At 46.7% G+C, this 26818-nt stretch overlaps 3 protein-coding genes across 5 annotated transcripts; 1 reads left to right on the plus strand and 2 right to left on the minus strand.

Annotated features, from left to right (window-relative positions):
- Positions 1-3: 3 nt before the first annotated feature.
- On the plus strand, positions 4-6736 carry SMYD4 (SET and MYND domain containing 4). 2 transcript variants are annotated; one of them, XM_042791674.1, is made up of 10 exons: positions 4-171; positions 252-399; positions 611-700; positions 1222-2374; positions 2667-2849; positions 3150-3316; positions 4541-4673; positions 5116-5232; positions 5587-5710; positions 6422-6736. In XM_042791674.1, exons 1-10 carry the CDS (start codon positions 41-43, stop codon positions 6570-6572), a joined length of 2397 nt encoding a protein of 798 aa, XP_042647608.1. In that variant the 5' UTR covers positions 4-40; the 3' UTR covers positions 6573-6736. The 2 variants fall into 2 exon arrangements, with proteins under 2 accessions (XP_042647608.1, XP_042647609.1); XM_042791675.1 differs by lacking the exon at positions 252-399 and having other exon boundaries at positions 23-171.
- A 506-nt stretch (positions 6737-7242) lies between these two features.
- Positions 7243-14295, minus strand: SERPINF1 (serpin family F member 1). Its single transcript, XM_009971578.3, has 8 exons — positions 14161-14295; positions 11608-11693; positions 11005-11206; positions 10770-10925; positions 9772-9975; positions 8836-8978; positions 8014-8224; positions 7243-7646 (listed from the first exon to the last, which is right to left on the minus strand). The coding sequence occupies exons 2-8, from the start codon at positions 11683-11685 to the stop codon at positions 7387-7389; spliced, it is 1254 nt and encodes a 417-aa protein (XP_009969880.1). The 5' UTR covers positions 11686-11693; positions 14161-14295; the 3' UTR covers positions 7243-7386.
- A 3599-nt stretch (positions 14296-17894) lies between these two features.
- SERPINF2 (serpin family F member 2) lies at positions 17895-26801 on the minus strand. 2 transcript variants are annotated; one of them, XM_033003274.2, is made up of 9 exons: positions 25715-26801; positions 24542-24605; positions 23719-23781; positions 22348-22765; positions 21904-22047; positions 21501-21704; positions 20520-20662; positions 19745-19949; positions 17895-18964 (listed from the first exon to the last, which is right to left on the minus strand). In XM_033003274.2, exons 1-9 carry the CDS (start codon positions 25726-25728, stop codon positions 18639-18641), a joined length of 1581 nt encoding a protein of 526 aa, XP_032859165.2. In that variant the 5' UTR covers positions 25729-26801; the 3' UTR covers positions 17895-18638. The 2 variants fall into 2 exon arrangements, with proteins under 2 accessions (XP_032859165.2, XP_009969882.3); XM_009971580.3 differs by lacking the exon at positions 25715-26801 and adding an exon at positions 25074-25161.
- Between the last annotated feature and the right edge of the window lie 17 nt (positions 26802-26818).

The following is a 26818-nucleotide window of genomic DNA, read 5'->3' on the forward strand; positions in this document are numbered from 1 at the left end:
CCCTCCGGTGCTGCTGGGCGCCGCCATTGGGGCATCGGTGATGGCGCTGCCGGAGGAAGAGTGGCGGCTATGCAGCGCCCGGCGCTGGGCCGCGCTGGAGCCGGCGTTGCGGGAGCGGTTGGCGGCCGCGTCGCTGCGCGACACGCTGCGCCTGGGCTGCGGCCTCCTCCGGTGAGGCGGCGGGTGGGGTGCGGTGGAGCGGGGTGGGCTGGGCTGGGCGCGGAGCTGACCCCTCGACCCGTGTCCCGCAGGCCCGAGGCGGAGGCGGCGGCTCTGCAGCGGTTGTGCCGCCGGGCACGCACGGACAAGGAGCCGGCGGCCGCGCGCTTCTACAGGGAGGAGGGAAACCGGCTGTTCGGCCGCCGCCATTACGGTGCCGCCGCCAGGCTCTACTCGCGGGTAGGTGGGGCGGGGGGCAGCCCTGTGCGGGCCCCTCACGGCCCCGGGGCCTCCGTCGAAGGGCTCCCGCTGAGGGATCCGGCGGGCTCAGCGTGAGGGGCGGCTCCGTGAGGGGATCCCGGGAGAAGGGATCCCGCGCTGAGAGGGTCCTGTTGAGGGGCCCCCGTGTGCCCCGCTCCTCCCCGAGGCAGCAGCTCTCTCGTCTCCGCAGGCGGCATCCCACGAGCTCCCCGGCAGCCCCGAGGTGTCCGTCTGCTTCGCCAACCGCTCTGCCGCCCTCTTCCACCTCGGGTGCTTTGAGGTAAGCGGTGCTGAGGCAGCGGGTCCCATGGCAGCTAGCCCACACACACCCACACACCCACACACACACACACACACCCACCACCCCCACCCCCGACCCCCTGGGTGCCCCCGAGCAAGTCTGCACGCCCCGAGGGTGGCCTGAGGCCTCCTGTGTGGCAAAAGGGGGAATTGGGGCAAGGAAGAGCCCAAACACCACCTGGGCGTTACCGCACAGTGTTTGCACAGGGGGTTCGGGTGGGTCCTTCTGCAAACCCTGCAGTAACAGGTATTTGTAAGAACAAGACACTGTACATCAAGTGTGCTTAAAGCATCCATCGTTACTTAAACTTTCTGAAGGGTTCCTGCTTTCCTTCTTGTTCTGTGTGAGGAGGCTTTATTTGGGCAACAGATTGGCTATGCACATAGAATCTGCTGATTAACGTGGTCTCATTAAAATATTCTGCATCTTATATAGAATAAAAGAGCACAAGACTCAGGTGGTTTTCAAGTGCATTTAAAAGGCCTTGTCTTTGTTTCTAGGTTTGTTTGGAAGATATTGCCAGGGCTCAAAGTCACGGCTACCCAGACAGGCTGCTGCCCAAGGTCTTGCTGCGGAAAGCTGAGTGTCTGCTGTGTTTGGGGAGGTTACAGGATGCAGCAGATGCCCTCAGTGTGGTAGAGAATAAAATTGCTATGGGTGGGATCACAACTAGTCCTGCACACCAGACGCTGCTAAAAAAATTAAGTCAACTGAAGATTAAGTTACGTGAGAAAGAGAGCTGTCCGGAGCCTGCCCAAGAAGCATGTGCTGACATTCAAAGAAGGTCGGAGATCTGGGAAGAGAATGACAGTATTTCAGGCGCATCTTCATCTTTGAGCTTGAATTTTGATATAGAGAGAGGACGTCACTTGGTGGCCTCCCAGGACATCCTGCCAGGACAGAGCCTGCTGAAAGAGGAGGCTTTTGTAAGCGTGCTCTGCCCAGGGGAGAGCCTTCATCTGCAGGACAGCAGTGAAACAGCGTGGGACACTCGAATCACTAATGCAGATCTTTATTGTCACCGTTGTCTGAGGCAGCTCTTAGCCTCAGTGCCTTGCCGTGGGTGCAGTTACGCAAAGTACTGCAGCCAGAACTGTGCAGATGTGGCATGGGAGCAGTACCACAGGACAGAATGCTCCCTGGGAGCGCTGCTTCTCACATTAGGGGTCTTCTGCCATGTTGCTTTGAGGACTGTTCTGCTGGCGGGATTTGCAGAGGTTAGCAGGCTGGTGGAACAGTCCCATGGTGGTGACAAGGATCTTCATAACCCTGAGGCAAGTTGCAAACCTCTCAGTGAGGCACCAGATAGAAAAGCTGGTACCAGAGGTATCCCTGGTTGTAATGACAGTGGTCAGTACCAGAGTTCTTACCAAGCTGTGTTCAACCTTTTGCCACATGCTGAGAAGCATAGCCCTGAATATAAGTTCCTTTGCACACTGAGTGTAGTAGCTATATGTAAACAACTGCAAGAAGCTGGCCTAGAGGCTGCTGTTTTGAATCAGGAATCATCTGAAAAATGGCCCCACCCAGAGACATGTGAAAAAACATCAGGTGAATTGTCTCCAGAGCTGAAGACTGTGGCAGAAGCGATGTTGAGACATGTATTGCAGCTGCAATGTAATGCACAAGCAATCACTGTAATGCAGGAGTCAGGTAAGATAAAAACTTAAGCCTTTCTCTGTTGTCCTTGCTCATTTAGCTTGTGTGAAGTGAAGAGATTGAATTATCAGTTGTAAAAAGCTCCCATTGCTTAAAATTTAATGGCCTGTCCCATGCTGGCCTGTTCTTTAGTGCACATATAGAGGGTATTTAGCTATTATTTTTTGCAGCAATATACCAGAAACCTTTCTACTGCTATCTGCAACTGGTCACAGTGCTTGTTGCATAAGTTGCGTGGGTTTCTGAGCATTCATTCTCAACCTACTTGTTTTTCCTCTGTCTTCAGGGTCCGGAGATGGTGCTGTTGTAAATAAGAAGCCTGTGCGCCTGGCGACAGCCTTCTTTCCTGTCCTCAGCCTTCTGAACCATTCATGCTGTCCCAATATCAGCGTGTCATTTAGTGGGACAGCTGCCACTGTCAGGGCATCACAGCCAATCCCCAGTGGCCAAGAGATTTTCCATTGCTATGGTAAGTATTAACTCTCTGTCTCGAGGCTCAGACATCCCTTCACCTCTACTTGGCATGCTAACTGATTGCTATTAATATAATTCCCAGTATAGTGTTGCATAGAGTCTTTGTTTATGTATAAGCCTTGATTGAATACATCAACTCAAGATTTTATCTCCTGAACCCACTGTTAGAGTTTTGGTCTCCAGTTATCTTCTCCAAAAGATAATATATCTAATCTCAGTTATAACAAAGATAGATTTAGTCTGATGTTAAGAACTGTAACTGTTTAGAGATTTCTACCCTTGCATCCCTTTGCAGGGCCTCACCGATGTAGAATGAAGGTTGCTGAGAGACAACAGCTCCTCAGTCAGTATTTCTTTGAGTGTCGCTGTCAGGCATGCCTTGATGAGTTAGAGTCTGATGTCAAGAGTGTGGTGTCCGTGAGAAACTCGTTCTGCTGTCCTAGCTGCCAGGCTCCAATGCAGGTAGTTCTTCCATAGTTATGATTGTATAACTTATCGGGTTGTGTAACGTTTGGGTCTCTGGGAAAGTTGTTAAAGGACTGTCTTGGTTTAACCCCAGCTGGGAACTAAGCACTGCAAAGGCTCTTGCTCACTCCCCCGCCCCAGTGGGATGGGGGAGAGAATTGGAAAAAAAAGTAAAACTTGTGAGTTGAGATAAAGACGGTTTAAGAGGACGGGAAAAGAAGAAAATAAAAGAATTAAAATGTACAAAAAAAATGATGCACAATGCAATTGCTCACCACACACCAGCTGGTCCCCACCCAGTTCCCAAGCAGCGGCCCCCAGCCAGCTTTCCCCCAGTTTACATACTGAGCATGATGCCCTGTGGTATGGAACATCCCTTTGGCCAGTTGGGGTCAGCCATCCTGGCTGTGTCCCCTCCCAGATTCTCATGCCCCTCCAGCCTTCGCACTGGCAGGGCATGAGAAGCTGAAAAGTCCTTGATTTAATACAAACACTGCTTAGCAACAACTAAAAACATCAGTGTGTTATCAACATTGTTCTCATACTAAATCCAAAACACAGCACTGTACAGTCTACTAGGAAGAAAATTAACTCCATCCCAGCTGAAACTGAGACAAGACCTTAGTCCATGATCTCTGCTCAGAAGGCAAAAGCCCCTGTAGAGTCAAGACAGTATCTCACTGTTCTTAGCAGCTTTCTTGAAATGGTCTTGTATGTCAGTCTTCCAGCATTATAGGGAAAATAACACCTTTAACAGCAACTTAAAATCCCTTTGAACTTGATGAAGGAACTTTAGAATATCAGGGCCATGGACTAGGGGAAGGGGGATATTTCGGGAAGACAGTGGAGGCCTGGAGTGTAGAACAGAAGGTATACATACGGGAGCTGCACATAGAGAGTCACAATCTGCAGTTCACAGGATGTAAATGAAAACAGCATGTAGCGTTGGTTAGATGGGGAGAAGTCAACATGGTATGTGTTTTGTATGAACATCAGTTGTGTACCACATGACCCTGCTTTGGCTTAATTTATAGCTCACATAGTCATAGCTATTGCTGGAAGCTTCTCATAAAATCAAATAAGCTAATAGCAATTTGCAAGCAAGTCACTTTGTGCGATGAATACAACTGAAACAGTTTAGCTTCTCTATAACACAATACAGAGATAATGGAGATGGAAAGTAAGCTTTGAGTTGAACATGAACAGGGATGATTTCCACAGGGAGAAGACATGCTTTGTTGTTCGAATGAAGCTTGTGCACTCTCAGTCAGCAGAGAGAGCCTATCACACCGTTTACAGGACCTTCAGCAACAAATCAAGAAAGCATTAGAACTACTAAGAGACAGGAAGGCCGGTAAGGCTCATCTTTCTAATTTAAGGTCAGCAGCTAATGAGTACACATCAGGAGATGTGGTTCTAGCCATGAGATGGCACTGTTGCTTGTGCAGTTGGGGTCGTCTGGCATGCAGCCTGGTGTCCCTGGGGACCTGAGCTTTAGGTTTTTTATACCCCTGATCCCGGTGTTAATCTAAGTCACACGTTGTTCCATAGTAACTAAAAGAACTCAGGGTAACATTGGAGTTATGCATTCCCAGGCCTTGCTTTGCTGGAGTGAGTCAGGCCAACACTGCATTAGAATAAGCAGGTTTGCAGATGAAGTCAATGTTGAATTCTAACCAAATCCAAATCTATCTGTGTAAGATGCAGAGATGAAATTGGGTGAATTTTATTTCATGGATCATGGAGAGCTGGAAACCAGCCAGTAGGATGAATTTTATACCCTGTTTTTTTTATAGATCAGGCTATCAAAACGCTCCTGAAGTGTCAAATAGATGCTGGAAACTTCTTGTCTCCAGGGCATTTGCTGATGGGAGAGATGGAGGATCATCTGGCACAGGTCTATGCTACTCTTGGTATGGTATTATCTTCTCATTATCTTTAGTTTTCTGAACTTTGAATTTAACATGACTAGCCTTTTCTCTAACTAACCCTTTCACTTTTCTCCTACTGCATCTCTCTAGTTTTGACAGTAGGGCTCTCAGACTGCATTAGCCAATACTGCATTCCCAGCAGCCAGTGAACAATAATGTGATCTCATGTTTTTCTAGATTCCCTGTCCTTGTTCTGAGGTCAGCAGCCTCCCAAGAATGCTGTGGACATAGTTCATCACATTTTGCATAATGCTGTCAGATTCTTCAGGTGGCAGTAGCTCTAGAAAGTATCTATTCATGACTTACTTTTTGTTTTGGTTTGGTTTCTTCCATCAGGAAAGTGGCAGGAAGCAGCCAGACACCTGGAGAGGAGTATTGAGATTGTGGAAATGCATCACGGGCCATCAAGTATAGAAATAGGCCATGAACTTTTCAAGCTGGCACAAATTCTCTTCAATGGGTAAATTTGCTTTCATTCTCTGTCCCTTCCCTGCACCACTCCTGTGTGTCTGACACAATACCATGGCAGGTGGTCCTTGGCACCTTGCAGGGTGTCTCTCAGGACCCCGGGCAGTCTGGCACAGGTACAAAAGTTGGCTATTACTCAAGCGCAAGTTCATTAACCCCACTGGGGTTCACTTACACCCCATGACTCTCTTTGGACCCATTTCTCTGCTTTGTGCCTGTCTATTCTTTTCTTCTCCCTGCCTCCAATATTCCCTGTCCTATTGTTTTATTTTGACAACTAGTCACCTTTGGTGTTTTTACCTCCGTTGTATAATGTTGCTGACATCTTTTCAATGGAGGAAATAAAACCTTGCTCTGTTCTGGCCCTCTTTTGGCAAGCAAATCCCCTGACAGCTTCTGAAAATCTTCTCACAACACCTCCCTTTAACTGAATTAATTTTAGCAGGAGCTGCAGTGAGGAAGTAGTGGGTACCTGTACTCAAAGATTATGTTTTAAGTTTTTGTCCATCTCTTTTTTTCACCCCCATCCTCCCTTTGTAGCTGAAGTGCACACTATGTGCCTGATGCTGAAAGGCAGTGGAGGGTAGGATCTGTACCCATGAACAAGTTTAGGTTTTTGTTGGGCAGGGTTTAAAGGTTGTGTAAGTCAAGGAGCTGAATTAAGTATTTTGTATACATTGTTCTTACTCTCTTCCTTTTTCAGATTTGCAGTTTCCAAAGCTCTGAGCACAATTCAAAGAGCAGAGGAGATTTTGTCAATGCACTGTGGTCCTCAGAGTACTCAGATCCAGGAACTACAAGAGATGAAAACCTGTTTGTCAGAGCTTCCCAGAAGCATCCTTCAGAGGACTTAATTTCTCTGTCAAAGGAATCTGCAATGTGATCTTTCATCAAAGCTAAGTTTCATGTGGTAAGGTAGTCATGTAGTACAAGCTGGAAAATCATGTGTAACAACAACCTGAATGAAATCTGAAATGCTCTTTAGTGAGACTGTTGTAAATAAAATGACCAATTCTAACATGAGGGGTCTGTGTGTGGTATGGTGGGAAGAGATTGCTGTTATACGTGTGGGTTTGAAGCAAATGTTTGAGATGCTTGTGTACGCGTGTGTTCCTAGAGATGTGAATCTCCCATGTGTGGTACCCTGATGGTTACAAACTTGCAGTCATCCAGACCACACTGCCTTTTATTTCTGATGCTATGAAGCACTTTTCTTGCCAGCGTGAAACGTCAGTGGTTGGAATGGGTGAGACAGCAGGCTGGGAAGTGCAAGCTTACGAGCTATAAGAGGGAGCACTGCAGAACTTGGAGAGCTACCAGCGCAGACCTGTCAGTGAGGAGGGATTCGGTATAAACAACTGGTGTCAGGTTGGAAGACAGGATAGGGAAAAATGCAGTAGACAGTAGGTGATGCTTGCATATAGGACACAGAACTGCATTGTGGCTCATCTGGGGAAAATGGGAGTGAGAGGGCATGACGTAGGTGGGCAATCTTTCTAGGGAGAATACTGGGGATTGCTGAGATTTATAGCAAAAGCTCTTTTATTGCAGCATGAAGGCATAAGATTTGCAAGTTGTGTCTTTGTGCAGCAGAGCAGGGAGCCAGTATCCCTCCCAATACCACCCCTTCCATTTGGGCTCTACCATTGCAGATTATTGTGAAGGGACCTAAACACTCCTGGGATCCAGGATCTTGCCAATGAAGAGGAGGGTTCCAGTGGTATCATCTCGCAGTACAAGAAGGAAAGGTCTGTCCACATGATATTCTATGGGGAAGGTCAGACGAGCAGCGTTCACCCCAGGGTTTGGTGTGGATCTTTCCCCATCTTCACTAAGCTCCAGAATTGCCTTGTGTTGCACATGAGATAGCTTAACAGGTTTGGCAGAAATCTTGCTAAAATCAGGTGATGTGAAAAGTGATTGGAGCCCTGGAGGAAAGAAAGAAAATTCCATTAGCTGAAAGCATAGATTGCAGGTGGGGGAGCAGTACTGCTAATGCTGTGATCCAGAAGGGCACGTAGCTGCTCTGGTAGTTTACTGGGGGAACAGGGAGAAGAAGCTTACATCTGTTTGTACTGAGCTTCTCCCCCTCAATCTCAGAAGTGTTGTATGAGCTGGGTGGAAAGCTGTGATAGAGTCTTAGACCAAGGTGGTTTAGTTGCTGGTGACATCTCTACAGACTGATAGCCGAACCTAACTAATAACCCACCAGCTTCATATTCTTCTGAGAGCAGGAAGCAACTTGCCCACTGCTCTGAGCCTTGGCAGTCTGTAGAGGGTGTGTAATGTACATACTTGTCTCCTTTAGTGTGCTGTCAAGTGCCTCTTCATAGTTCAGCTTTAGTTTGGGCAAGCTTAGCACAGCGTGGACTGTCTTCAGCTCCTTGTCTACATCATGGACAAACTCAGAAGTAAGGCTTTCCTCAATCAGAGTCATATTCTGGGTCACCTTCGTAGGCAGGAAGAACATGGCACTGATGCCCTCTGTCATTGGCAGCTGGGCAATCTGAAAGGCCAGTTATAAATAAGAAATGGTCACATCAGTAATAAACTTTTACCCATCCCGTACCAGGCACAGGCCTGACTGACTGCCTGGTCAGCCTCTCCAGTTAACATTTGGTCGTCTTCCCTGTTTGTTTTTATCGGACATGATGCTTCCTGACCCCTCTGGTGCCCAGGCTTTCATCAACCCGTGCTGTACTCTTCCTACTATTACACAGCAAGAGCCCTCTTACCTCTTGAATCCCTCAATGAACTGCAGTATTGCTTTGGGGGATTCTCTGCTGGAACACCTTTGACCTCATGCTACAGTGAAAGATTTGTTGAAAGAGGTGGAGATGAAAAGCTTTGAGGAGTGCTCTGCCCTTCTTGTCCAACTTTAGGTCAGGCAATACAGGCTAGTAGGGCCTATGCATTATTTAAATTCTGGACTGCTTGTCACATAACAGTATAGAAGTAGGATATTCTAAGAATTAACATACTGCCTTCCAAATTAGGTATTGCAAAACTAGCATGATGAGAGGAGCAAGGCTGTCTTCTGGAATGGGTTAACAGGTAAGTGTAGCTGAGTGTGTTCCTCAGTAGGCTTAAGAGATCTTGTGCAATATTTGCTCTGACCTTGCAGTTGAGTTCTGAGTCAAAACCATATCGCAGTATGGCTTTGGGATCTGACATCATGGACACCTTCACAGTTCTGCCCTCATCCAGATGGAAGTCCTTCAGGGCAGTCTTCTTGGTGTCAAACTTGGTTTTCCATGTCCCTGTTTTTTAAAAGATAAAATAGAGGATTTTGTGGAATAATAGCATATGAAACCAGGCTTGTGTCTGTGGCTGAGTAATCTTGCACTTTATATATACAGTATTTGTGCTTTAAGAGTTGAGGCATAACTGAATGATGATAGAGATGGAAAGAGACTGATTGGAGCTACTGATTTACTGCCCCTCTTTGGCCCCTCCTTTTCATCTGAGAATTGGCTGAATGAGAAATAAAAAAATCAAGCCAGTGTATGGGTGGAGTAGCTATTGGGAAGTTGATGTCTACTTATGCAATTACAAAACTATTTTAAAGGGTAACAGTTGTGTCAATGCATATTAAAGTGCTTTTCTCCCCACCCTTTATTTTGCTCCTTGTCTCCAAGCAATAATTCTCCATGACACTGGCTTACAACATGTTCTAGAACAGCTCTCTAGTATCTCACTCTATTCCTTCTACAGTGGTAAAAAGGCTCAGTACACTCTTTATACTATGCCTTCCCTAAATGGTAATAATCTCTTCCTTGCTGGAGTTTTGTGAGCTTAAACTTTCTTCTCTGGTCTCTTACTGCAAACAGCTCAAGATTCAGCTTCCCAAGAATAATAATTCCTCCCTCAGTGACTATTTCTGTTCAGGTAGTGTGCATTTTTGCTTCTTTACTAAGCGTTCTCAAACACTTTCTTCTTATACTCTGTCTCTTTGGCAGTCCGTTTGCTCTATTGGAAGTGAGCATTCCCTCACATTTCTTCTAACACATGCTTAATAGACCCTCTCTGTAACCAAGTACACAACATTCTTACCCTTGAAGTAAGCAGCCCCAGCAAGGAGAATACTGACATCTGTGGGCATGTCCTTCATAAACCGCATGATCCTTCCCTTTGTCTGCTGCCGTACCCAGCTGTTGACTTCTTGGAGGTCTAATTGTGTATTGCCACTTAGTGCCCTCGGACGCATCTTGTAGGACTTCTCTAGTTGGCTGTGAAAACCAGGCTTCACCTTCAGTCCTGGGGAACAAAAAAACATTGATATTGCAGCTAGCTCCCTTATCAAAACAATCTCAAGGCAGCAGATCGCAATCCAAAGCCCAGCAGCAGTTCTCTCATAAAACTTCTGTGGCTGTGTGTATACAGAAACCTGGTATGGAGAAGAATGACTTGAAGGCACATCAAGAAAACCGATCCGAATCCTATAGCCACCCACGCTGGAGTATGGGATAACTTTCTTCTGAAAAGGAAAGAAAGGAGATAAGAACAGAAGGCTTGGACACAGCTATTGCTACATCAGTCTTCGTTCTTTCTCCGGCTTGCTTTATGAGTACGGCTTACTCAACTTACTGGATTCTTGGAACCAGCAGGTTCCAAAAGGTAGCTCTTAGCTTTCTCAGCAGATGTTTATTGCATGCTGAAAGCAGGCATTTCAAATCGTTCTGCAAAGAATTTAACAAAGGAATATGGCTGAAAGCTATCATAAATAGAAAATGTGATTTGTGGTTCCTGGAAGTTAGCAACACCTGCCAGAAAACCTGGAGTGAAAGCAAAATTCGCAGCAAGTTTCTCCTAGGTCTTCCATGTGTTAGCTGCTCTGTCACCAGTGGCTTTGTGTGCATAAGTCTGGTCTTTTATTTATGTGCACACAAACTTTCCAGGCTTTTTCTGGAGCAGCAACAGCGTTCCATGCTCTGTCTGCATCCTGGCTCAATAGTATCTAAGAGACAGCTGTTTGTGCAGTGTTCCTCAGTATGTTCTACCTGCTGCTAGTATTTAAGTAAAATCTGATAGGGGAGACGAAGGACTTTTACTTTTCTCCAAGATGATACGGGAGGCACTTTTCATGCTCTTCTCTGGTGCAGTCATGCTGGTCAGTAAGTCCTTGTAAGTGTTGTGGACCTCAGCTTTGTTAAGCAGATCATAGAAGAGAGCACGAGAAATCACATCTTCTGTTCGTTCTCCGGCCCCTGCCAACAACAAGGGCAACAGTATGAGGGAAAGCCTGTCAAGCCAAACAGCGTGTGAGGAAAAGGAGCAATAACTCACCAAGCAAGAGACCAGAAAGTGCAGTAGCCAGGCTGAATGGAGACAGTAGCACATTGGCAGTGGCTGTCCGGCTAGATTGCTGACGGTACAGGTCATAGCCAAAGTTGGAGACTGCAGCTGCCAGCTTGTTTACAGGGCTCTTATAGAATGGATCTTCCTCTTCGACCTCGCCGGCGTTCGCTCCATCAGCGGTGGCAGAGTTCTAGCAGGTACAGGGTTAGACCTTGGTTAGAGTTGCAGTTTACAAGGGCAGGTACAGTTGTGATAAACGTTTCAAAGGCATGCAGTCTACAGATACTCCTACGATCAACGGAAGTACTGGCTTAGTCTTACTGATAGAGAGTGTAGGAACAGTTACTTTAAAGTGTCACAGAAAGCCTAAGGCAGCACTTGAATTGGAATCCACTACTTCTGCCTCACAGTCATCCCCTGATGTAACTACTGTGGTTTTATCTAGGTAAAGCAGGAGTTAGTCTCATTATGTCACTAAATAAAATCCTAGTAATTTATGAGGGTAGCGATTAATCCTGTAAGATTCTCTAAAATTAAATTGCCAGCTCCAGGTATCTCTCCCTCGGTCTCTGCATGTTGTTTCCTACTCACCTGCTCAGTGGCTGAGTTCTGGGATCTGCTTGGGACGGTTAAGAGACCCAGGAGAAGGAGAACCACTGGAATCTGCATGCCTGAACCTACAGAGTAAGAACATGACACAGGTAGTTTGAGCAACTGAGCAAATATATCTCTACCACTGCTATTCACTGTACCTGGTTGTGACAGGAACGGCACTGACACATGCTGCTGCTTGTCCTTACCAGTTGCGAAACATACACCTGACCTTAGCTGGGTTCTCTTCTTCTCTAGTTTGAAATATTCAGCCAGCCTGGCCCCAATGCCTTTAAAATTGGACAAGCACACATGCCTGGGTGTGCCTGAGCACAAAAGCAGATGTGTGTGGCCCAAACCACACTGATGCTGGCAGTCACTGAGTGCCAAGGTCCAGAAAAGCACTATATCATATCTTCCGAGTTTTAGACCTCAAAAAACTCAATACTTCATTTTTGAAAGATAGTAAGTCCATATTGTTAAAGGGGACAGAAGACAAAACTGATTGGTTACTGCTCTGCTATACAAGTTACCTGCCTCAGGCAGTAGTTCATTGTGTTTCTTGTGTCTGCATGTAGCTGGAAGGCTGTACAGCCTGTATGCATCCTTTGCTTCTTATTTGCAATTTGATAAAGTAAAAGTAGAAGAGATTTCTTAAAAGGCGGTAAGGAAAGGGGCTGTAAGTAAATACCTAAAGCTGGGCCAGATCTAGGGAAGAAGTGAAAGACGGAGCTTGCCTTATTCAACGTTCTTAATGGAGGTGGGAGAAAAGTGCCAAACTCCCCAAAGCTGTTCCTTCTGTGGGATCCACTTTTAGTCACTCTGGTATTGGCATATGTGGCTCTACCAGGCAGATTTGTCTGGTCCAAAGGGCAGTGGGCAAGCCAGGGTTTCACTGCGGGTAAACCAGAGCTACTGCAGAAGTGTCATGCCCCCGAGAGCAGACGCCACTGAGACTGGTCTGAAGCAATGTTTATATAGATTCCCAGAAATTAAAGGAAAAGGGTTGTATTTAACTAACCCTTGTGATCCAGGCATCCAGTGAAGTAGGAGAAAGAACATGTGTTTCAGATTAACTTAAGCTATAAAGAAAACATGCCTGCTGGTAGAAATACAACTTAAAGCCACGTGGCTACAACAGCCCCAGTTCAGAACCCAGTCTGTTCAGGTTCAGGCAGAGGTTCTACATCAGTGAAAGGCAGTTCACGGTTTCCCTCTCCTGCCAAAACCCTTTAAGTTTTCATCTCTGTTTAGACAGCATAATACAGAAGTGGTACCCTCTTTTCCCTGAGCACTTGCATCCTGTGACCTGCAGCTATCCTAGCTGCTGAGGTATTCTGGTGCAGAAGATGTGTATCAAGAGGATTTACTATACTAGAACAAACCAATGCATTGTATGATTGTGGATATGATCTTGGGATTGCTGATATCACTGCAGAATTTTACACTGAATAGACACCATGCTGAAAGAGAGATGACAGAAGCCCTGTGTGAGTCTCAGTTAAGCAGGTCTTAGCGAGGGCTTTGTAAGGATGCCTGCACCAACCAGTACTCTTGCATGCTGAGCAGAAGAGGTTTGGCCCAGTCTAGCTTAGAGATGGTTTTCCATGGAGCATAACCTTTTCTCTGGAAAAAAAAAAAAATAATCTCAACACAACCTCTGCTTCCAACTACACAGATCTCCTGGGAGCATGAGAGCGGAGATTGGTTTTGCAGATCTGTATTGTTTTTGCCAGTACTGTCACCAGCTTCATATTTCTCAAACTTGGCCAAAAAGCAATTTCCATTTTCAAAAGACAAAGCCTTTTGCGTTTGAATTGGCCTGAACATCTGGATTCTATTTGCATGTCTCTTAGCACACAGCCAACAATGCAGAGAAAAGAATTTGGTTGGAGCAGAGGTGGGATGGTTTCAGGGACGATATTAAAATCTGTGGCTGCCTTTAAAGAGAAGAGAAGGAGCAACAGCATGCAGCATGTGATATTACAGTCAGGAAGGTACAGGAAGAAAACTGAGAAATGAGCTGAGAAGGAACTTTGTGTCTGGGAGTTGTCTAATTGTGAAGGCCTGCAGGTGCAAAGGAAGTATTTTGCTTTCCATCTATAGCAGTACAAGTCTCACATAATTTATAAATATTTTTGATTTTATGGTGGTATGAAACATCACCCACAAGTTCAGACAGCTCGCTGATTGCTCCACCCCACAGCACTAACTCCTGAAGCATCTTGCAACCGCTCGCTCTAGAGGATTTGACTATCACCAAAACTGTTACCATCACAAAGAAAAAGCACGTTCCCAGCTGCAACACAGATGCTAGAAGGGCAGAAAACCACCCCAGTTCCCAAGCACGGTTCAGCCCTGGAGGCAAAGAGGTGCCCTAGGATGCTGGTGGCTCCCAAGCCTTGGTGAGATCTCTCATTTGGTGGGTATCCCACCGTTTAACACCTGCAGAAGAACCGTTCTTCCCATTTCCCAGGTCCTTTGAGAGCTTCTCAGCCCCAGCCCTCTGCACCCCTCGCCGCTGGCACTGAGCGAGCGTGAGCTGCCCCTTACCTCGGGCTCCTCTTGGCCGCTGCTGTCGCCGGCTCCCAGCGGTGTGAATCGGGGACACTGTGGGTTTGGTGCAGCCACTTCTGCTTTTTGCTGCTTGCCCCGGCCCAGCCTTCAGCAGGCTTCAGGTTACAGCTTCCCAGGGCTCTCTTAAAGAGCTCTGCTCCCTTTTTCTGCTGCTGCCACCCTCCCGCTGAACTGCACTAGCTTTTTAACCCTGCCTTCCAAAACAAATGTGCTCCCCATGCGAAGGGCAGTGCAGCGGGTAGAGCACGGGTCGGAGAGGCAGATGCTCCCTGCCCTGTCTGAGGAAGTCTTTTATCCCTGCAGTGTTGCTGTATGTCACATGAGGGAATTTCTTCTGTCTCGGAGGTATGGTTAATGCAGCAGTGTTTAATGGATTTGTGTCTGAGATTTAATGGAGAGACTTGTAAAGTGGAAGCAGGATTCTGTTGCTGTTTAAAGCAGTTAAAGGGAAGCCATTCGGAAATGGTTCTACCCAGTGACAGTTACTAGTTAACAAGACGTTATTAATGTAACTGCCTTCAAGTTTTTGGCTGAAAAGAAAGAGACTAAAAAGCCAAGGACTCTTGGTAAAAAAGATGAATTAACAGAATGTTGTAAGAGCTTACAGAATGATAAACGATCTAGGGAAGGGGCAGAGAGGTTTCGGGTTTTTTTGCAAGAGAATACTCTATGGAGCACCCGTTAGTGCACATTTAAATCAAGAATGTATTTTTCATAAGTATTAAATTGTAAAACTCATCATAACTAGATACTGCAGAAGGTGAAAGATAAACATATTTTTGGGGAAAAAAAAACACAACCCAAACCAAATTAGTGAAAGATAGGTCCATGGAAGGCAAACAATGGTCAGATGTAACATCAGACTTAGCAGCTGGGCGATACAACCAGAGGACAGTTGTTTTTCCTTGTCTCTAGTCATTCTTGGCTTTTTGTTCCCCAGTCATTTTGTTACAGGATACTGGGCTGACTGGACTCGTAGCTAGCCCGATCCAGGGCAGCTGTTTGTCTACTTGGAAATGCTGAAAGTAAATTGTAGCCAGTAATGTCAGTGCCCCCAGTCTAGACTTTAATTGGCACATGTCCTTTTTGGGCTGCCAGCCTTGCCATTAACAGGTAAAGAGGAGTTACTCATGCATGCTGGCACTGAGTTCATCCAGTCCCTCAGCAAAAAGGAAAGGATGGGTTTAGAGAAGCGTTAGGTGCTGGTTTTGCAAGCTGGAAAAGCAAATCAGGTAGACTGCCCTGTGATTAATCAGTGCTTCAGAGGTGACCCTTTCGAACAAGTCATCACAGCTCTGCTCTCAGCTGCTTCACAGCTAGCTCTGTGAGAAATCGTCTGCCAAGAGATGTTTGTACTTGTTAGTCTTCCATCGTTGGCCCAAGAATGGGGATGTTGGCTGTGGAGATATCTTCTGGTGGCTTTCATCTCTTTTTGATACCTTATTTGTGGTATTAAAATCCCTTTGTGGAAGGACCACTAGAGAAGTTTTTATATCTTGTCTATATCTTCAAATGAAAGCCCATATGTTTAAATACAGGTTTGGTTTTAAAACAGTGGCAGTTGTATAGAATGTTATTATAGACCAAAGCAAGCTTTATTCCCGTAGGCGAAGGGTATCCCTGAAACAGTGCATTATACTCACCTAACTAGATGCAAAGGTTTAAATTAGTTTTGTTAAATCAAAACAAACATTTTACAGTTGTTCTGGTTTGGGTTCAAGATAGTAGGCAATATGCTGTCTGAACAGTGTTCACCTCTGCTGTGGAAGTACTGATCGTGTTCATACGAATTTGCTCTAGTGAGGATAAAATACATCTAATATTAAAGATATTGAGCCTTATTTGATATTCTCAGCCAGTGGTGCAGATGAGCTATAGAGCAGATGCCCTGTGCTAGTCATGCCTTTTCAGAATAGAGCTCAGTCAAAATGAAAACTTAGCAATGCAAAGTGAAAATTTCTGAGCAGAGACATTAATAATATTTCTTTGCATTTTACAAACTGCCTCTTCTGGAGAGTCGGTGGAGTGAAAAAGAGTCTTAAGTTTGGTGTAACTGATCATTTGTTAGGCAAAGTACAGTTATGGAGGGCTGCTGTACTGTCAAATAAGATGAATTTAATAGTTTGACAAGAATAGCTTGGAGGAGGAGGGATGTCAGAAAGACAGAAAATAGGAAATAAGAACCAAAGCTGTTTGGGAAATGGAGAATGAGTGGAAGAAACTTTATAGAAGAGGGCGAGCTGGAGGGCAGAGGGATAGAAAGGAAGACTTGCACTTTTTTACAGGTTGCAGTGCAGCAGGGTGGAATTCAGGGAGGTTAGCGCTGAGGTTGCAGCAGCTGAAGCAAGACTTACCTAAGACATGGGATGGTATTTCTGAATGTTAGGAGTGAATCTGTATAAATAAATAGGCTAAAATGTTCCCTGTGGGCTAGAGCTATGTCCTCATAGTAGGGCTGAATTCTTGTGGGTTTACTTGTTAAAATTACTTGGCCCCATAATTACACCCTCTTTTTGAAGGGTACGTGTCATTGCACTGGTTAGAGGGGTAGACATTATCTTTAGCCGTTCTTCTCCTTTTAGACTGCAAGAAATGTGTAATTGCAGGTTTGAGCCAGGACTTTTTATTCCCAAAGTCTCCTGCATCCCCAAAATTCATGGTTAGTGAGTCAGTCCTTCTCTTATTCCAGCAGATGGTGCAGATTATTCAGGGACGGAGGCTCCCAGATGCATTCTGCTCCTTCCTTTGAGGAAAGGCAGTCTTCCCGAGTGAGGAAAACACTGCCAGAAGGATGGCCCTTGTGCTCTGTAACTCCTATTTCACAAAAACAGAGCACCATCCTTTCTAACCAGAAGCTGAGGGAGTTTGGAAGAATCTACTATGGACAGCAGTTGTTTTGTACAGAAATAGCTGCAGCACAGCAGGCTACGGTGATTTAGACTAATATTTTTAAGCGGTATGATGGCTTGGTTGGGTGGAAGGGTTCCCAAGAATCTTTCATGGTAGCTCATTTCAGATGTGCACTGCTATAGCAGAACAAGGTTCCAAGGAGCTGTGCCCATCTCAGACAAAAGTGAAGCTGTAACATGACATTGCCTTTTGCCAGAACAGGGCAAAAGCAGTGATATTCAATTACAAGTGTCAAAACTCATCCTGCCTTCCCCTGGAAGCCATCCCAACCATCCACAGCATTGTGCTGTGGAGCCAGGAGTATCCCAGAAGAAGAATAAATTGCAGATGGCAGATGCCAGATCAGCACCTTTGAATCTCCTAGTAGATGCCAGCAGTGGTCAGGTTTTGCCAAAGAGAAAGGTTAAGGACTGTCACATCCCTGTTTATCATTGCACTCACAGGCAAAATACCCTCCTGTCCCTATGGCACTGAGCTCATGCCCTCATTCAAGGAATTCTGCCCTTTTCACAAAGCCAGCTCTGCCCCAGTGAATGTGCCCTGCAAGCTCTGCAGGTGAGATGCCCAAAGCTTATTGGATTCAGTCCTTGGACAGTCTTTACAGATGAGCCATTTCACCTCACAGCCCCTGTTGCCCTCTGTGATGAGATGCAGCAAAAAGCAGATCCTTTTCAAGAGCCCTTCCTATCTTTCCACCTTCACACCCAGAATTTTTTTCCTCCCAGTCTTTGCAATTATTCAAGCTGTGTGCCTTTTTGCTTTTTCTGTTGGGTCTTTCAATGCAACACCTTAAGCAAATATACTCTGCTTTACTATTTATTATTCTGCCAACATAAAAATTACTAAAAAACACTTTATAAAATATGTCTCAAAAAACCTAGCATTACACAAGAACCTAGAGTCTCCCAGGAAAAGGGCTGGAGATAAGGATCCAAAGGGGTTTCCCACTGCAGACCCTCCCACATCAGATCCCAAGAGCCTAGGAGTGGGAAAAGGGTCTCTTTGAAAAGAGCCTGTGCCTGGAAATGGCTGTGGCACATCCTAAAGACAAATGGTTTCTAGTCCAGTTGATCTAGAGGTCATATTCATAGGTAGGTACAGATGGTTTTCAGAGGAACACTTTGAGGGAGACGTGTTCACAGGAACTGCGGAAGGAAGAGTCATATTAATATCTCTGGCTGTTGTCCAAGCTGCCAGATGCTAATGATGATTCCAGGCTACGGGGGGACTCTAATAAGAGCTTAATAAAGACTCTAATAAGAGTCTGGGGACAAGGAAGTCTCCCTTTCAGGACTGAGAGCCCTGGAAGGGAAATCCAGGCAGAGCAAGCTTTTCAGGTTCAACAGAGGGGAACCCCAGCCTGGAGAAGCTCATCAAGGCTGGAACGGGCTATCCCAGGACTGGTCTCTAGGGATCTGTAAAGGAAAACAGCAAGAGATTGCCTCCTGTGGCCTCAGAGGGAGGTCTCCAAGGACAGGAGGCCTCTCTTAGCTGGTCCAAATGGTCAGGTAGCAGTCCCAGAACACTTAGGCTCTGCTCCTCTCTTATTTGGGCCTGGGGTACTCATTGACATCTGTTGTTTCATGTGAGCCCCGTGGCTCTTTTATCTGGGGAGCAGCATTGGGGTTAGGATTCTGGACACTGCCTATAAAAAGTGGGATGCCTGTTTCATCTTCAAAGATAATGAAGACAAAGGGCCGGTCAAGGCTGAAGGCAGAAACTGAGCGTGAAATCGCAATGCTCGTTACAGCAGATGCTTTCATCCCATCTTCTTTAAGCTCCAGGGTAGACTGATGCTGTATACTGGATACGAAGAGAGGCTCATCTGTGATCTTGTGGAGATCTGGGCTTGTGAACAGCTCCTGGAGGCCTGCAGAGAAATAAGACTAATTTAACCTCTCCCAGTTGGTGCCACCAGCTTTCATTTTTCTCAAAGCTGCCTGAAGAAAGCAATTTCCTAATCTGTTCCTACATGTGTTGTCCACCATGGAGGACTGGGAAACTGTGAGGCAACAGAAACACAAGTTGCAGTCCAGCCAGGTTCCCCAGTCCCTCTAGGAAGAGCTGAGGGTCCCAAAACCAGAACAGTTTCCACAAGCTTTGCCCACCTCTTTTAGAACAGTAGTGTAAGAACTTAAATCCTTCCTTAACAAGCAGCAGCAAGTCTGAAGGCTCCTTCTTGCTAGGCTGGAAACACTTTTACAGAGGTTATTTTTTTAAGCAATTCTTCAAAACAAAGTGAACTCTTAATTTTTTCTCATCTGGAAAGGCAATGCATTCTCTCTGTTGGCAATTTCTATGTCCTGGACACTATGTTAAATGATGAAGTAAGAGGTAAAGGTTGATGCACAGGAAGAAGTTGGTCTTGGCTGCAAATAGGGGAATAGGAAGAACTCGTAAAGATTGTGAGGAACTGTGAATGCTGCCTTCTCTATAGTATCATCCTGTTGGAGCAAAACATTTGGTGCTAGGCAATCAAAGAGTAAGGAGGAGGAGAGGAAAAAGAGATGAAAGAGTTTGGATGTTATCTGGAGCAAGCTGTGAGGCACAGCTTTAGAAACAAGGATGGCAGTTTTTAGTGTCAGTGAACAGATGCCATATAGATTGATCAGCTTCACTTATTCTGTGCAAATCCTGTCAGAGGCCTTACCCATTTGACTGAGAACCTTGTTGAGTTCCAGCTGATAGTCCAATTTTATTTTGGGGATCTTTACTGTGGTGGGTACCTCTCTGGGGAAAAGCTTGCATAGTTGTTCATAAGGGAAGTTCTCCAGCACATGAGAAGTATTCCAAGTATACTGGTTTGGTACAATGACCACAAAACTCATGTTACTCTTAAAGGGAAACTTGGCCACCTGGAAATAAAACCAATCAGAAAAATTTATGGAAGAGGAAGGTAAGTCCAGAAAGTAATGCTTTTAATTTAGTCTTTTTCTAATTGGTCTACAGAGCCAGTCTAGCTATCAGACAAAAACAGCCTGGTGGGAAGGAGGTATCTGATTTCTTCAGGGGAGAAAGTTTGTTGGAATGAGAGCATCAGATTTTAGTGAACACATGGTAGGGTGGGAGCCCATGTGCACAAACATTGTACCCATTCTGGCAGTAGCTGTATTCTGAAGGGCTCCAACAGTTCACTGTCTGAGGGAATTCCTTTCCATATTTCCTCATTCATCTTTAACTCAGACTTTTAAATCTCCATTAATTCCCACTGAGTGGGAATATCTCTTCATGTTTTTTCCTAGAGATTGAGAGTGAAGATTCAACACTCTTGCTAGAAGCAACGACAAAGGATGCTTATTCAATTTTTGTGTGCTATGCCTGTTAAGACATCTGGGGTTTTTTTGAGAGAATAATTGCAATCAGTGAAATACGATAGCAAGAGGAAATTCCAATTAAAACTTGTAGTGCTCTTAATAGAGCCCTACCTGAATGTCCTGAGACTCCAGGGTAAACCAGCTCAGGGAGTACTTCTGGGCTTTCATCATCTCAACTGGGACCACGAACTCATTGTCAAGGTGGAATACATCTGGCCCAGTGAAGCTAGCATCAAACTTATTCCGCCAAAACCCTATCAAAATAAAAGTTTAGAATTCAATAAAGTGAAGTTTGGGTAGAAAAACAGAAACTGCTTAGCTGATACTCTTCCTATCACAAGTTCTCCAACAAGACAGATAGATAGCGACCAGGCAAACAGAAATACAGCAGAGAAGTCAGTACCAAGACTGGAAGAGCCCGAGCAGCAGGAGCTCTTATCTGCCAGAGAGGGACTATGGAATAACAAAAAGAACAAGGATTAATCCTCATGCCTCAGTGTGAGAGATTACTGAAGGCTATGAAGATAAAGTAATGGAAGTTTGTGCTTTGAAAAATGAAGTTTTGCCTTTGTGCTACGTAGAGTGATACAGTGCTCCAAAACCAAGCCAAAACATTTGCAGATTTACCCCAGAAGTGTTTAGTTTGTGTTTCCATGCATAACCCTCAGGGAATTAAAAGAGGAAGATGTGCCTGACCACTGTGCTTGCAGTCAGAAAGAAATCCACAGAAGCTGCCTCCGAGCTCTGTGGTTGGTATGTAGTGAGTTACATGTGACCTGGTTAAGATGAGCAGTGATGTGCCACTGTCTGGGATCCTGAACCACGAGACAAAAATACTGCAGGTTCCACCTGCTGTATTCTGGCTCTGCTGTCAAGTAACATTTTTAGCACATGTGAAGTAGTTGGGAATCATTACTGTAAAGAAATCTAAGCAAGAAGAATGACAGATGTACAAGAAAAGAACAAGCAGATTGACTAGCAGGAAGCAAGGAAAGGAGATGCCATTCAGTTACAGTGCTGGAGGAAAAGTAGTAGATTTGGAACTATTCCTCTGGATGATCAGGCTTGAAAAGTAAGGCCTGTGGAGCTCACCATGAAAATGGATTGCATTGAGCAAGAGCATCACTGTGTTTTCAGGGAGCTGATGTAGGAAGGTGGGTATTTGACCATTAGTTGCTTCCTTTACCCACTTGTTTATGGCTACGAGGTCATCCTCACAGATCCCAGAAAGAGTCACGGGCTTTGCCCCATAGAATTTCTCTGAATCCTCCAGGAACTTCTCTTTCACCTCAAATCCTGGCAGAGGGGAAGAATTCCACATGAAGTTATAAGACCTTGAAAAAATTTTGCTCAGTAGCTCAGCTAGTAGCATGACACTCCCCAGGAGGAGTGCTTAGGAAAGCAGCAATGTCTCATGGTATGGCCGTGTGTTTCCATCACTGTCACCAAGAGTTTTACCCTCCACCAGTACAGACCCCCTTGTGCCAGCTCTCACCTTCCTGCAGGTACAGACGCGATGCAAGGCTGAGGGTCGATTCTGGAAACCTTCTGCGAAGGGTGCCCAACATGTGGTGGAGACAGGGCACCGACTCCAGATGCATCGCCTCCAGCAAATGCTTCTCTGTCTGATTTGCTGCTCCTAAAAATCAAAGTCAAATTCCTGTTAGTTCACGCCTGTGTAGTGGAAAACAGGGTCAGTACTCTCTCTGCTTCCTGTCAGAAACATCCTGCGCCTTACAAAAGAGGCTGGATAAACCTGAGAATAGGAGCCTCAGCATGGGCCACAGAGGGCAGCTTCAATTGTAATAGTACCTAATTAAAGCTGCAGGAGTAAGATTAAGTGTATTTAATCTGTGCCTTTTACACATCGGTTCCTGGTGCCTCCAGGAAGGGGTACAGGGAAGGGCAGGAACCGGTGCTTTTGTAACTAAGAAGTTACCCAGTGCCAGGTGAGACAAGGCGAGGGCGATGCTGAGGGGTGACAGGATCACATTGGTTCTGTTGGACTCCAGTTGGACCTCTCTCAGGAGATCGATGCTGAATCTCATCAAGCCATCTGCTAGCCTCTTGGTCTTCTTCCGAGTCACCTCACAGCTTTTATCTTCAGCCTCTCCTTCCTCTTCAGAAGAGGTAATTTCCCCAGATGGTTGCTGTTCATGACAGCCCCTAGCCCCAGCTATGGCTTCATCTTCTGGGTTCCAGTCATCCCTCGTGCCTGGCAGGGTGGTTGTGAAAGGTAACATGGGTCCATCGATCTCTTGGAAGTTGTCATAGGTAAAGTCCGCCAGCTCTGCATTCGACAGGGTTGGGATGGCTCCCAGCAGAGCAGGCTGTGCAACTCCAGCACTTTTCACGTCCTGGGGAGAAACAAGAAGGATGGCGCTGGGAAAGCTGGAGCACAGCGATACCGTCCCTCATGGGCTTTACTGCACATCTAAATGGGTTGAGAAAACTCTCCAGCTTCTCTACTCTGGTGGTGTATTCGCTTCAGTTTGCCTTTTAACTTTGAGGTTAAAAGCACCTCAGCGTGCATGGAAAACAGAAGGTCTTGTATCCTGGGAAAATGGACCGAGTGAGGGTCTTGCAGTGGTTCCTCTTGAACTTGCTCTCAGGGCCTGCCCCAGGCAGACGAGCCCAAGAGGCTTGCTTTGAGGGCAAGAACCACCACCTGCTCAGCACGTCCTGTGCCTTCACCATGTATAGATCCATCATCCTCAACCTTGATTTCACCACCTCCTCTCACATATTTTAGGACTGCTGATCTGCCTCGTACATCGGTCAGCACCCTCTGCTGCTGTCACAGCCTTGATCTGTTTTGGCTCAAATCCTCCTCCAGGCATCTGTCTCTTCTTGACTTGTCTGTTCTATTCCATCCCTTCTCTCTCCAAATTCCTCACTTTCCAGTTTTCTAAGCTTTAGCCTATAGCACTGCTGCTACTGTCCTCGCATTTGCATGGTCTTAAACACATGCTTTTTCCTCAGATCTCTCTGTTCCCACCGGCATCCGGATGACATTCCTCTAATGCAGGAGCACTGCACTGCCAGAGCCAGGCTTGATGGGTAGCATCAGCTACAGGTTTTTCTCCCTGTCACCCTCATAGCTAGTTGTTTTCCTCATCTTCCCTTATCAGTCACAAATGAAGTAATCCACCTGCCAGGCCCTGTACACACCAGCTACTGAGGTTTACTCCGTGCACTGCCCAGTTATTTAGGCTGGCGCTTCCAACACAAAGGAGCACAGCGTTGGCACCAGCAGTGGGTGAGGTGGGGAGGGAAACCTACACAAAGATGGACTTGACAGATTGCTTACCTTCAGCTCCCCATCTTTGTCTAAGAAGAGATGCTTTTGCTCAATGGCATGTGCCAAAGAATACTGTAGGAGGAAAAAAAAAAAAAACAAAAAAACAACAACAAAGAAACAAAGTAATGTCTCAGATAATTTCCTCTGAATTTCCAGAGTCAGATTTCTCAGCCCGCACTTCTAACACATTCCGGTGGGGCCGGGTTGGAGACTGGCACCAGCCTGGCTGTAGTAGTCCTTGCATGGCTACAGCACAGGCAGGGCTTTAGGACACAGACCCCGAGGTGGTGGGGTCCACCGTGGGGAGGTGGAAGTGAGCAGGAGCTGGAAGAGACTGCAAATGCTGGATTTGGTTAGAAAGGGACCAGGTCAGAAGGGTAGAAAATAATGTATCCTCTAGAGAGTGAGCAGTGCAGTTTTGCAATCTCAGATCTGACGGGGATCCAGATTTAAAATGGGAGGGGAAAAAAAAAAAAAAGCTGTTATTAAACAACCTCTTGTTAACCCCTGAAGGTCAGGGTCACTAAATACAGTTGAAGCCAAGTTACCAAAGATTTTCTACAGAAATCCACTTGAATAATGAGAATATCCACAGCTATATTAGCTGGGAAAAAGATTAGAAACCTTGCTGCAGTGGGGCACAGGCTAACCCCGTTGCAGAGTAGCAGTATCCTCCATGAATCTGCCTTCCAGGGCTTCTCACGCAGAAGGATCAGGCGGTATTTGCCCTGTGGTCTGGTGCAGGAGAGGCACCTCACTCCCTTTGCTGGCTGGGAGAGGGCTGTGCTTACACCACAGAGGCCCCCACCATCGCTGGAGTGAAGCAACTTACCCTTAGGTGACTGTGCAGAGCAGATAGGCAGAGCAGCAGCAGACCCCAGAGGAACACCATATTTCTGGAACAGAAGGACCAGCCGAGAGAGAGAAGTTATTTCCAGCTGCCTGGCAGCAGCAAGCTGAGCCTATTCAGGTCTACAGGGAGAAAATTATCAACCTGGCCAAACAGGTTGGCACAGGAGCTTGCAGAAAGCAATAGGGAGATGAACAATGCTGCAAAGAAACAACAGAGGACTCCTGGGTCCAGCGCCAAGGCAGCGAAATCAGAGAGGAACAGGGATCTGCACCGGAGCAGAGCTGTAACCACAGCCAGGCTCCTACATGACACTCTGCTGCTTGGATCCTGCATTTCTGACCCCATCACCCTCATTCCTCTGGATTGCAAATGGTATTTCCCTAATCAGTCCTGCACACGCTGTGCGTCTGGAAGAAAACAAGAGCCTCAGCTCCTTTCCTGTGCAAACCACCAAGGTACAGGCACAGCATCCTCAGCTGTGCCCCCGGCTCTTGGGAGGAGGGATACTAACCTGCCTCAGAGGGGCTGCAGGCACTCAGCAAGTGCTGTCTGGGAGGGACTTTGCAGGTAGAAAATGCAATACCAGGGCAGTTCCTCAGCAATATGTCCTGGAATAGAGTCCTCCCCTTCCCAGCACTTGCCTTCCCCCTTGGCTGGCAACCCCAGCCTCTCCCACCCCCGCACTCCAGTTCCAGTATGGGACAGTTGGAGCGGGGCTTCCAGGGCCATGGATAAAACCCCACCCATTCCCTGGCCACCACTTCACCCAGCTGCTTTACCCGTTCAAACAGAAATAACTTATCTTTGTCTTAACAGAAAGCCTCCATGCCAAAGCCCAGTCCTCGGCACAGCTGCCATACACTTAATTCCTGGGGCTGCTTTCCACTCTCCGAGTGGTCCCTGCTTTGACCTGAAACTGCTGGGCTGTGACCCCCCCTTACCAAGTGGAAGAAGCAAAACTTGAGGCTGTTTCATTGCCCCTCCTCCCTCACCCCAAATCCTGCAGCCATATATAACCCCAAATGCCCCTTTTCTCCCTGATGGTGCCCATCCTTTAACTCTCTGCCAAAACTCACCCCCCTCTCCCAGAGAGGCAACACTGCTCACTGGAGTCCCCATTTGCTGTCAAATCCTCATTCATTTGCCCCTTACCTGATGTTGTTCATGTCCAGTTGGAGCTGGTACCTTCTTTAGCCCGGCCGATAGCTCTGCGTGGGGCAAACAGCCTCTTGTCCGGCTCACCTCTCCTACCCGCTGGCAGCGACCTTCAGCACCACCCCCTGTTTGAGAATTTGGCAGGCAAATATTGACCTACAGCATCCGGCTAAACATTTGTTTGGGTGGTGAGTTTGTGGCGCATGTAGAGATGGGGAGACACTTTGGGCTGCTGTACCCTCGAGAAAACGTTAACACCAAGTTTACCAGGTCCGAAACTCCCGTCAGCAGAAGAGGCCAAGTCAGTTGTCCCTAGTAGTGGCTCTGCTTTCCATATACTCCCTGTGCTGGGAACGCACTCTTTTATTCATAACCTTTCGTGAAAATGTAGGGCTTGGTATTTATTGCTGTAGGGCTCTCTCTGGTTTTGGAATTTTCTTTGTGGAAAACCCCAGATATTTACTCCTTGTATCCCAGCTGCTTCTGCTGCAGCAAGCGTGAGGTTTTAGCAGATGGCTGGTGCCCAAGGCCCTGTGGCCACGTACTGGAGCAGGAGGCGGTGATGCTCAGGCTGGGCTGAGCCAAGAGCAGCTGGTACCTCCCCCGGGGCGCAGCACGCATCAGAGCTCTGCCAGGGGACTTGGCCCCGGCGCCGGGCTCCGTGGCACGCACACGCTGCTGTGGTGTGGAAGAAGAGTCTCTGGGATGGGCAGAACTCCGGCGGTCCCCTCCTGTGCCGTTTTATGCCGTATGCAGAAGCGGTGGCGATCATTCCCGATTCTCTCCCCGTCCTCAGCGCGAGAGGAGCGGTGGGGAATGCTAACGGGGTTGCAGCGCTTGCGGTCAGCCATTCCTTGCAGCAGCTCTTGGTTCCCAAACTCACCCCAGGGAAGGAGTGGAAAGGAGACGGGTCTGAGCTCTGCAATCACCAACTACTTCGGGAAACTACCTCTGCGGTGTGGGGAGGTACTTCCCCTCAGAAAGCAGATACAGGTCCCTGTGCGGCAGAGGCCTCCCTTGCTCCTCCAGGGTGTTTCACAGCACCTCCCAGGAACACAAGAGGTGCCCGAACGCAGCTTTAGCTTTGGCTGCCAGAGCAGG

The sequence above is a fragment of the Tyto alba genome, unplaced genomic scaffold (assembly GCF_018691265.1).
Source record: "Tyto alba isolate M040663 unplaced genomic scaffold, T.alba_DEE_v4.0 Super-Scaffold_19, whole genome shotgun sequence".
Classification (NCBI taxonomy): Eukaryota; Metazoa; Chordata; class Aves; order Strigiformes; family Tytonidae; genus Tyto; species Tyto alba.